This window comes from Boleophthalmus pectinirostris, unplaced genomic scaffold (assembly GCF_026225935.1).
Source record: "Boleophthalmus pectinirostris isolate CB_2022bp ecotype Guang Dong unplaced genomic scaffold, ASM2622593v1 HiC_scaffold_5, whole genome shotgun sequence".
Lineage (NCBI taxonomy): Eukaryota > Metazoa > Chordata > Actinopteri > Gobiiformes > Gobiidae > Boleophthalmus > Boleophthalmus pectinirostris.
The window spans coordinates 38,154,553-38,166,615 of NW_026571404.1; the positions used below are offsets into that span (position 1 = coordinate 38,154,553).

The 12,063-nt window shown below is 41.1% G+C and overlaps 1 protein-coding gene across 1 annotated transcript in view; it reads right to left on the minus strand.

Moving 5' to 3' along the window:
* fancl (FA complementation group L) overlaps nt 1-12,063 on the minus strand; it is a 78,438-nt gene that overhangs the window by 15,359 nt on the left and 51,016 nt on the right. The window contains exons 8-9 of the mRNA XM_020918513.2: nt 3,660-3,810; nt 3,474-3,557 (exon numbers count right to left, since the gene is read on the minus strand). Of these exons, the coding sequence (XP_020774172.1) occupies nt 3,474-3,557; nt 3,660-3,810 (235 nt within the window). The remainder of the gene's footprint in view (nt 1-3,473; nt 3,558-3,659; nt 3,811-12,063) is intronic.

The following is a 12,063-nucleotide window of genomic DNA, read 5'->3' on the forward strand; positions in this document are numbered from 1 at the left end:
TGTCCAGTTATTTGAACAGATTCATGATAATACTCCCAAACACAGTAAAGGTGCACTATGCAACTTTTCTGGTGAGGGTCTGCCACCTACTGGATCTCCATGGAGACAAGCAGGGGGCAGACACTCCACTGAAACAGTTACACAGTGTTTGTAGAGATCTTAAGTGTTTAGACCAGTTATTTAGTTTTCACAGAGAAAATGTTGTTATTTGTGATTTGCTGTGACCACTCACAACTCAAACCTGCACCAGTCCTCCAAACCAGTGTTGTCTCTGTAATTAAATGCATTAATAAAAGAATATTTTCTATGTTTCTGCTGCTGTCTGTTTTCGGCCTCGCATGTTGGTGCATACAGGTTTAAAGTGTCTTGCCCATGAGCACAACAGCATATTTAAATATTGATAGAGCCATTAGAGGCAGCAGACGGTGTTATTTGTGAACTGTACTCCTGCAGGCTCCTGTCTCTCATCACTCACTCTTTCCTATTTTCCCTAAATGCAAAATCCAATATTTTTTCCCCGCGCCCTCTCTGTGTTTGGGGTCTCGTCTCCGTCGCGTTTAATATCTTTCAGAGTGGCGTCGCCGTGGAAACGCGCTCAGAGTCATGTGACCTTGGCGAGCAGAAACAATGGCGTCCGATTGACGAGGGGCAGAGAAGCGGTTTGGAGTGAAGTGACAGAAGACAAAAGCACAATGGAGGAAAACAGACAGGCACAACAGAGCTCAAGAATGTCTCCGATGCAGCTCAGACATGCTGCTGTACTTAAAGAATTAAAGACACAGTGGAACTTTTTAGCCAGAAAATTTTATAAAATGAAATCATGTTTTGTTTGTTTGTTTTTGTTTTTCTGTAATTGTGGTTGTTTTTGCACTGAAAAAATGAAAACTGTGTGTCCTTACTCTGAGACGACTTGCATCTCCACAAACCTGACTCTTATTTGGCCTGGAGGAGAGCTGTTGCTGTTGCTGTTGTTGATGTTGTTGTTCCTTTGACTGTAATATCCACAGTATGGCATAAAATATGTCTCTGGAGAATAAGTTGTTTTTTATTTTGACACATTTTTTTTTATAGAGTAAGAAGCTTTCAGAAATATTCATGTGCATAGAATAGAAATCTATGCATATTTGGGAAATCCATGCATATTTGTCTGTACACTGAGGACATATTTTGACCTCAAGAGCTGCTTTTAGTATATATCTGTACATTTTACTCAAATCCATGGGAACCCATCTGTAAGTTTATTTGATTTTCACCAGTAGATCACAGATGTGAAACCTGGAATATGAAGTAATAAAGCTCTCAGAAATATTCATGCGCACAGGATAGAAATCTGTGCAAATTTGGCTATAGTTGAACATGAAATAAATATTTGTAAACTCTGAAATGAGTCCAGTTGAACATAAATGTGTTATTTTATCCATCAGAATACAAATTGAAAAGTAATGACATCAAGATTTACAATCGCAAATTGAAAATTTACGATTACATTTTCTTCAGTATGAAAATGAATTCAAAGACGCAACTCGACTGTCAAAAATACATCATCACTTCACAGGCATTATTTATTGAGCAGAAGAAACATTGATCGAGTCACAGCTCCACAGTAACTTAAGTTGTACCAGAGAAGGGTAAAAGCGGAGAGAAAAAAACTGAGTAATGGCACAATAAGGAGCTACAACTGCTTAGCAACAGGTGGAATAATTACAGTTTATAGTAAAAATATACTTGTCTTGTCTTGCCACATTGACTCCGGGAACCAAACGCTTCTGTGTAATATTATTTTGAAACGCCTCCTCTGAACAGAAAACCACCTTTATCTTAGTAGATAACATCATCAGACATAACATTATCCCAGGGCTAATTAGCAAAGTGCCATTTCCCGTTCTGAAGGATAAAATACACACAACGTATTTTATGTACTGTATTTTTCGCACTATAGATTGTGCTCTTAAGCCTCCAGTCCCATCAAAAACGACCGCGCGCCCCACAATCCAGAGCGCCTTATACACGAATTCACTCAGGTGTCCCAGCACCACTTCAGTAAACTACAAAGCTGCACCACCTGCAGAACACACAAACACACACAGAGCAGACAGCGACCGCACAGAGACAAACACCCACAGACACACTCATCACTCCACGACGACGAGGAAAGGAACGAAGGAACGAACCGAAAAAGCGAGTGCAATGTGCCACTTCTAGACACAACTGAACAACTGAGTCACTGCGAACACGCCGACAATCCGTTGGTCCCAGACACACCCTCCCTACACACCACAACTGAACAAAGCCCAGAGTCACCGTGAACGAACAAACAAACAAAACCACTCACCCATCACACTGTTCTGTTTCCTTTAATGCACCTTATAGTCCGATGTGGTTTATTTCTGAAAAAAAAGTTCGAAAATAGACCATTCTATGACAATGCACCTTATAATCCAGAGCGCCCTATAGTGCGGAAAATATGAATATTTATTTTATGTTCAACTACAGCCAAATATGCATAGATTTCTCTCCTATGCACATGAATATTTCTGAAAGCTTCTTACTCCATATTAATTCCAGGTTTCACATCTGCTGTGTACTGGTGAAAATCAAACTCACAGATGGTTTCCCGTGGGTTTGAGTAAAATGTACAGATATATACTACAAGCAGCTCTTGGGGTCAAAATAAGTCCAATAAGTTCAATAACCAGGTAGTGCACATTACATGCTAGTTGTTGTTAGGTTTACTATCAGTGCAAACCTTCACTCACTTCACCTTCACTCAATAATTAGGATGTTCAGAATGCAAAAGGCAGGGGTGTCAAACATACGGCCCAGGGGCTGGATTCGGCCCTCCAAGACCTTTAATCTGGCCCACGGCTGATTTTCTACTAAAATATTTTAATAATATTTTCTATTAAAATATTGGTAATTTTCTGTGGTGCTTATCATAGCAGCATCTCTGTACGTGGCCCCTCCCACCAGAGCAGCAGAAATGAAGACTTGTCTCTTTCCAAACGCTCTTAAAGGACGATCGTTTTGACTGTTGACCGTGACACCCTCATCAACAAAATGTCCAAAATGAGAAAAGTTAATGCAGAGTGCAGGATTTTCCAAGAAAAATTGACTTATTCCTATTTTTTTCTTCAAGTTTCAGGTTGTTCATAATATTATAATATTTTGTAAAAGAAAGAGTTCATCAATTAAAAAAGATTTCTGTAATAGATTTGTGTTTCTCTGCACAAATATTTGAACTTATTGTTATTTTTGGGGTTTATATGACATGAGTTTTCTGATCCGTCCCCTTTGGGATCAAAGTAGGTTGGATACGGCCCCCAGACCAAAATGAGTTTGACACTCCTGGCATAAGGTAAGTGAGGAAGAACCTTGGACCACTGCAAACTGTTTACAATGACATAGTTGTGTGTTTGATGTTTTTAAGACAGTAAAAATGAAGTCTTTAAATGATCTCGACTCTTGTTACCCACCATGCTCTGCTCCCAGGAGGCAGCACTCCGGGAGCATCTTGGGATGTCTGGGGTCCACCTCCACATTGATTGATGCATTGTTGCCTAAAAATGCACAAATTTCAGGAAGATTATGAATAAGTCAGATGCCCATCCCCATCCCATCCTCTTATATCCCCGTGTGTCAGATGCCCTCCCACAATCTACCGATGGCGATGCGTCTCATGGTGTCTGATCGACTGGGCTTCTCCGGCTCCAGGACCCACGTCTTTTGGTCGATTTCGTCCAAAACTTCCCAGAATTCTGTGAGGGACTCGAGCAGCTGCAGGAACTGAGCGTGAAGCTGAGCCAAACTCGTCTGGAACAACAAACCCAGAGAAGTGATAAACAAGTGTAACAGCAAGAGCTTAAAATCACGTGACAATTTTGTGCATCCCATTCCCACAAGAAGCTGACAGCACCAGGCCAAGGTACGGGTAAGATCTGTGGACCGGTGACCCAGTTTCCAGTGATACCACAAACATAAAAGTATTTTGTCTTGAACTAAAGCACATTTGTACATCTCACTTCCTCAGTTGCTGGATAATTTCAGAAACACTTTAAATGGCCACTTCTAACAATCCAAATAATTCTGTCTCCTCCTTCATCACTCCTCTCAAGTGTCTCAGATTCAATTACCCACTCTCTTCCTCTCTCTTTCCTCTTTTCTCCTCTTCCCTACCCCTTTTCCTCAGCTCCTGCTCTCCTTTTCTCCTCCTGTTGTTGTCTCCTTCCCTTACTTCACCTCAGCTTTCACATTCATTTGCTATATACCGGTAATTGTTGTTGGTCCTCCTGTCCTCCTTACTCCTCATCCTACTTTCCTCCCCTCCTCTCTGCCTCCTTCTCTTTTTCCTCTCTCCCCCCTCTGTTGTGGTGTCCTCCTCCTCTCTGCCCCTCTTTTGCTCCCCCTAGTCTCCTCCTCTTCGTCTCTGCCCTTTTTTTTAAATTATTATTATTATTATTTTTTAATCTTCATGATTATTTATGCTTTGATTTGTTTTTATTATGATTTTAATGTATTTCTTATTCTGTAAAGCACTTTGAATTACTTTGTGTACGAATTGTGCTATACAAATAAACTTGCCTTGCCCTCTTTTGCTCCTCCTCTTCCTCTCCTCTCCTCCTCTCTGCTCCTCTTTTGCTCCTCCTCTTCTCTGCCCTCTTTTGTTCTTCCTCCTCTCCTTTCCTCCTCGTTGCCCTCTTTTGTTCTTCCTCCTCTCCTTTCCTCCTCTCTGCCCTCTTTTGCTCCTCCTCTCCTCTCCTCCTCTCTGCTCCTCTTTTGTTGCTCCTCTTCCTCTCCCCTCCTCCCCTCTGTTGCTCCTCCTCTTTTGCTCCTCCTCTCTGCCCCTCATTTGCTCCTCCTCCTCCTACTCCTCTCCTCCTTTCTGCTCCTCCTTTTCTCTGCCTTCTTTTGTTCTTCCTCCTCTCCTTTCCTCCTCACTGCCCTCTTTTGCTCCTCCTCTCCTCTCCTCTCCTTCTCTCTGCTCCTCTTCCTCTCCTCTTCCTCGTGACTCCAGTCGTATAATCAGGCGTTCCTCACACCTGTGCGATGCCTAATTGAGTGCACTGTGTTGGCACAATGACCCGTAATTTTTGGTTCATTTTTTCACCTAATTTTTGGTGTTTTTACGTCTTTTCCATCAGATGCTCTTTCTCTCCGCCTCCGAGTGGAGGACACGTGGACCTAAGCACAGGTTTAAGGCTCTATTTACTGAGAGCAGGTGTGCAGGGGGCGGCACTGGAGTACGACAAGTGGACACTAGTGACTTCCATTCTCTTTTAAACGTGATTTTGGTCGCCTTGGGATTTGTATTTCACATTTTCTAATTTAAAAGTATATTTGGAAATTTGGAAAATATTAGGGATGTAACAATAACTGAAATATTGTGATGCTGTATCGTCAAAAGTCTCACAATAACATCATGGGCTGTCACAATATGCCGAATCACAAGTTCCTTTGTTTAAATTCTTGATTTTATAGTAGCAACAGCTTATAAACACAGGGAACTACATATCCCATGATTAATTTCAGTGCAAACAACACAAAGAAATGTGTTTTTACTTGAATTCTTGGGATTATGACAGAAATAATTCACAACAAAATCTTGTCAGATTATTTGAAAAGCAGAAACGTGTCCTATCTACAATTACATTAGTCTCTCTAAAATATCCTGACGATATCGCGCCAAGAGATTTGGATATTGTTACATCCCTGAAAAATATACTTCTACACCTGCATTTCCAATGAGTTATATAGGCACAGGAGCGCCCTCTGCTGTCAGCTACTGTGAACAGTCAAAGTAAAAAGCTGTTCATTAAACAAAGTTGGTTTACAGACTTAAAAACTGCACAGGAGGAATTTGGATTTATTCCTTTAAAGCAACAATCCCAGGGCATCCCCAGATCTGACTACCCCAAATTTAAGACTTTTTAAAGACCTTTTTAAGATCACTTAACATGAAAATTAAGACCAACATTGCACCCATTATAAAGGCAAAAAACACCAGATCCAGTATTAATAATGACAAACCAACTACAGTAACACATCTAGAATCTAAGAGTCACTGTGGATTAAACCAAAACTCCAACTTAGACGTTCATTCACGTTACATGATTTCACGTTGTTGTTTTTTTTCCTCTCTCCGTTTAACATCACACTGCAGCCCGGCTGAGTATACAAAAAAATCGGCTAATGAAATTTAAGACCTTTGTGAAATAAATAAGACTTGGACAACATAATTTAAGACTTTTTAAGGCCTCAATTTAGAAACATGAAATTTAAGACCTTTTTAAGACTTTTAGGTCCCCACAGCTGCTCTGAATCCAGGCAAACCGTAAAGGGGGCATTCTGATCATGTTATTTATTTATCTTATTTAACTTTTCAGTGGAATTTCAGAGATGTGGTCTGAATCCTCATTCACTGATGTGGGGTAAACCAGCACAGTGCACTAGAGGTGGGAGATATATCAGAACATTAATAATAATGCTGTGGAGATCTTGTGAATTAGAATTTCAAGTAATTTATATTTTTAAAAAGTTGTTAAAATCTTTATATATTGTTCTCAAAAGAATGAAAAGAGTTCAGTCATTCATTAGCTCCAGTAAATGGTATATTCCCCGGGCTCGGCACAGCTGTGAGCCCATCACCAGCCCCATCACAGACTCACTATTACTGACACAGTGTGTGACCTTGGCGGCCCGAGCAGCTCATGTGTTTAAATAAACAGAGTTATAAAGTGCAATGGGACACGTTTAAATCCACTGTCATTAACCTCCAGTGTCCTCCAGGAGCACTTTAAGGATATAATAGTCCCTCTGTCGCTAATGTAAGACCTGCCACACGTCCAAACAACGACAAAACCAGGACTAAACCGAGACCACAGCAACACTCCTCTTTCACTCCTCCTTTCTCTCCCCTTTCTCTCCTCTTTCTCTCCTCTTTCTCTCCTCTTCCTCTCCTCTTTCTCTCCTCTTCCTCTCCTCTTCCTCTCCTCTTTCTCTTCTCATCATCTCCCTCTAAACCAGGACTATAGCAATACAAAATCTGGAGTTAAAGCGAGATTAAGACTAAAACTGAAGCATTGGTCAAATTTGGTAGCCTGATTCATCAGCTGGTTTCACTTCGCAGAAACCGTCTGACCTTGCAGTGTTAGGGTTCATTTGCTCGACAGTAGGCAGGTACTTTTTATCATTTAGTCAATCGCTGATATTTGTTCGTGACGTATGTAATGCGCCGCTAACAGTGTTGGGGAGTAACAGATTACATGTACCGGAGTTACGTAATCAGAGTACAAATTATGAGTAACTGTATTCAGTTACAGTTACTGTTTCAATGAGTGGTAATTGGATTACAGTTACAGTGTTGAAATAATTGGATTACACGGTGGTATGTTCCTGTCTTCACATTTTGGGCTAAACCAGGACTAAAACCAGGACTAAACCATATGACACTAACAGTAGGTTGACATAATTTAAAGCAGCATTGATCTCATATAAAAATCATTTCTCTATCAATAATATTTTTAATCTGGTTAAGTACAATATCAACACACCAGTGAAACTGTACAGAAAACTCACACAACTACTCGTCCACCCAAAAGACCAAATAGAACCGGAGCATAAATGTAATGTCTCATACAAAATACCCTGCATGTCCTGCAATAAAACATACATCGGGGAAACAGAGAGGGCATTCAGTACACGAAAAAAGGAACATAGAACAGAATGCGAGAAGAAAACAGCGAAGGCGTGCACATGAGCAACAAAACACAAAGCAGAACAGGAACAACTCAAATCGGCCATTTCTGACCACTGTAAAAGAGAGAACCACATTCTGGACTGGGACGGAGCAAACATAATTGGGACAGAGGAAAACAAACATCGCCGCTGGATTAAAGAAGCAATCGAAATACAGAAACGTGCCCACAGGACGATGAACCGGGACGAGGGGGCTTCTTTACTCTCACACACCTGGGATACTGTCCTGAGGAAGTCGGAAGATGGAGTTGTCGTGCTGCCTCCACCGGTAGAAAGACAGCGACAAAACTTGTTTAAATCAGCTGACCAGACACGTCACAGCAACATCACCTGACCACTCTGAGGAAGAGCGCTAGTGAGCAGTCGAAACTGTCAGGTAAGAAACAAAAGTCTAGGTCTGCAAAATGAACCTAATAACAAAGTATCGGAAGACCAAATGAATCTCATTGGACTATCTTTGTCTTTGCTTGTCTACAGTAAACAAAAGTCTGTTCATGGAGACTTGGGCTCAACAGACAATTTGAAGAGAACAAACAAGAATTTTAAGGATGTGGTTGTTACATTCATGTAGTTTTAAAAAGCATGACAATATCAAGTAATCCAAAGTATTCAGATTACGTTACTCACCTTAAGTAACCTAATGGATTATGTTACAAACTACATTTTGGTGTATGTATCTGTAATCTGTAGGGGAATACATTTTAAAAGTAACCTTCCCAACACTAACCGCTAACGGGGTTAACTGGTATATTAAGCTTTTCCCAAATCCCGTAGGAAGAAGGACAATAACGTCTTTCCCCTTGATGAAATTCACCAAACATTCTCTTTATTCTGGCTTTAAATCCTTGATCTCGAGAATCGTTGACAACACAGAATATATGTCTCTTCGCTGATTGGCTGGTGCCCGAACTTGCACTTCCGAGGTTTTTGCGAACCGTCTAGTGTATTCTGATTCCTGACCTAGCCACTGGAGAGAAATTAAATTGAGCGGAGGCACAAGGTGGCACCAGCCTGGCTACAAATTTGGAGCATTCTATCGTAAATTATATAATCAAATTTCTTGAATATTTAAAAGTGTGGAGTCTAAATCAAAGCACAGCTGCATTAAAAGTGTTTAAGAAGACACTAGAAAATGACCTCAGGATAATCTGGAACACAGTTTGGCAAAAATCCTGACAGAATACATGTTTTTCTTGTGTTTTGTTTTGAAATCACAAAAGGGAGCCACCTCTCCCCACACAAACCAAACTGCAGAGGAGAGAGAGAAAAACAGAGAGAGGAGAGACAGAGAAAAAGGAAAGAGAGAGAAGAAAGTGAGGCAGAGAGAGCGAGAGAGAAAGAGGACGCGAGAGAGAAAGAGGGAGCCGGAGAGAGTGGCACGTCTTGGCCTCGACACAGAACAAGCAATAATTACTCATTCAAATGGACACGTCAGACAGACAGACAGACAGCACACTCCCCTATCCTTCACTCCCCTCTCCCCACCTCCTCCTCCTCGCTCTTTCTCTCTTCACTCACTCACTCACACTCACACACATGTTAGGATTCCGTGCCTCTTGGGGATATTACATTGACTTACGCTTAGAGCTGCAAGTTTAATCGGAACTGAATCAAAATCACAATTAGCAAATCACTTTCAAGACTGTCATTTTGTACGTTCAATCATTTCCTCTCCAAATAACAAATTCCCCTGTCTTACTGTGCATAAAAGCTGCTAACCCTGTAGTTCTGATCTGTGCAAACATGTTCTGAAGTGAGTCTTGGTCAGTTGTTCTGGATGTGTTTAAAACTGAACTTTGAACAGAATCCCGTTATTAAAACATAAACCACAAATCTAATCACAAACACATTGTTGGAGCCTTATTACATGTCTGTACCTCCTGCCACTGTGAGGCGCTATTTGTAATTTATGCAAGTACCTGCCCTATAAAAGGGGAGGAAAATGTGCACGCAGGTGTTGCACTGTGAAGGTATACAGTCTTTTGACCGTCATCGTCGTCGTGATCAATTGAGTGCTGAATCTGTGTATTGTTGGATGGCTATAAGGTACACCAATAAATTAAGGAACACAGTATTTAGACTCTTTTTATGGAAGACACGCGTCTGAGACATCACACACGCTGCAGCCATAGCGGACCTTGCACAAGGCAAGTTTTGGTCGCTACACACGTTTGTCAAAAAATCACAGTGATAATTATTTTTCCAAATTGTTCAGGCCTATTCCATCCCTTTCCTGTACACTGATCCTAACCTTAACTCTAACTGTAACATATTTAACCCGTATCTGAACTTTAAACCAGGTTGATGGTTTAGTTTTTAGAAGTCTTTATTATTCACCTGTCTACATCTCCAAAGCTCAAAATGCTCTGTTCCACCTTGTGATGTCATGAAGCCGTAGTTTTCAAGTTAACTGCGAGTTTTTGCCTTTATTTCAGGAGAGATTGGAGATTTCAGGGGTGAACTAATCCAAATGATTCTAGTGAAGGTGTGTGGAGTTTAAAAATACAGTGGAGCACTGTATTACCACATGACCTCGCTCACAACAAAACACAACTCCAGGTGTGTTTCTGATGAGGAAACATTAGAACACAGATCAGAAAATAGCCCAATATGGACACTTTAAGTGCTTTTTCAGACACTCAAATCAATTAAGTTACAATCCTAGACTGTATAAAAAAGTGACTAAGCGAGTGTGACATCACCATAGAACTATAATAAAATCTGGAAGATGAATCCAAGATGGCGTCGTATTGTTTTCAGTGGCCTGTACTCATTGGCATGAGCCCAAAAATATTTTTCTCTTCTGCATTTACTTCAACAGGGGCGAGCTCCTCCCACCAACCAGAGCGAGAGCTGCTGGAGTGGAGCGAGCACGGGCTCAGAGCGGGGCGAGGCTGAGTTTGAACTTTTAGGAGCTTTGAGGATTTAAACATTTAAAAAAGTTATGTTGTGAAAATAGAAAAGAATCCTACAAAATTCAACCTTTACGAAAAGCTTCTATGGGAGAATTCTCTCTGGGCCCAAGCTCCGGGAGCTGCAGTACCTGGAGTGGCCACTAGTCGGTCCCGAGCTGGGACAGAGGGGGAGGGGCTTATTCAGTTTTTATTATAGATCCATTAATGTCACCTACAGCATTCAGCTCCACTCAAATGAAGCTTGCGATGTTAAAGGTTACAGGAACAAATTTGAAACCAGGCTCTGTATTATGAATAAGATTTTCTTATGGAGAAAATAGTGGGGGAAAAAAAAAAAAAAAACAGGATCATGTAGAGCAGGTTAAGACAAACATTTTAAGAGCAAAATGCCATAGACAGAAGGAGCCAGAAGAGCCACATGTGAACTTCCATTTGATACACGACGACTAGCACGTTAGCTCTGTCCATTTATATTGACATATCTATTGTTACACTTCATTCATGTCACACTCTGTGGTGATAAACTATTATAGCCACAGCTGCCCTGGGACAGACTTATGAGGACCTGTGTGTACAAACTGGAGTCTCCACATTGTGTTAAATACACGCTCACACACTCAGAGAGAGACTTCATGTTTGTGCTGGGGAACGATCCATCAGACGCACAGCAGGACGACAGGCTCCATACGGCTCCTCTGTGCGGCTGCCATGTTGGAACTGCCTCTGCCCACACACACACACACACACACACACACACTTATAACACACACACAGACATAAATAAACTAGAGGCGCACACACACACACAGAGTACAGTGCGTCTCTATCCTCAGCTCTTTCCTCTGTGTCAGTCAGGACTCAAACCAGAGCAGACAGGAACCTTCTGGAAACTACACTTCCTCTGTCCCCCTCTCCCCCCCTCTCCCTCCCTCTAGCTCGTTCCTCCCTCCTTTGTCATCCCCTTCTCTCACGCTCTCTTCCTTTCTCCACCTCTTTCTCTCACTCTCTCCTAGGGATTTCATGATATACACTTTTTAAAATATTTTAAGAAAAAAGTTTGCAATTTTATGATCATTCATGATTGACAAAAAAAAAAAGTAAACATGGACATAGTATTTTTGGTGCTATGTATTTATAATAAAGTGTGCCTTTTTGACATGATGATGAGTGAAATCATGAGTGAATGATAAATTATTACTATATTAATATTGAATACATGTTTGGTTTTCCACCTGATCCTCACATGGCCACATGCTTCATGTCCACATGTTCACATCACTGTTCACTGTTGTTACATCAAGTACTGTATATGCTCTACAGCACATCTGTTCACTCTGCTGTGAGCCTCATAGCCTGTCACCATAATCACTATATCAATGTGTTATTCAATAAATGA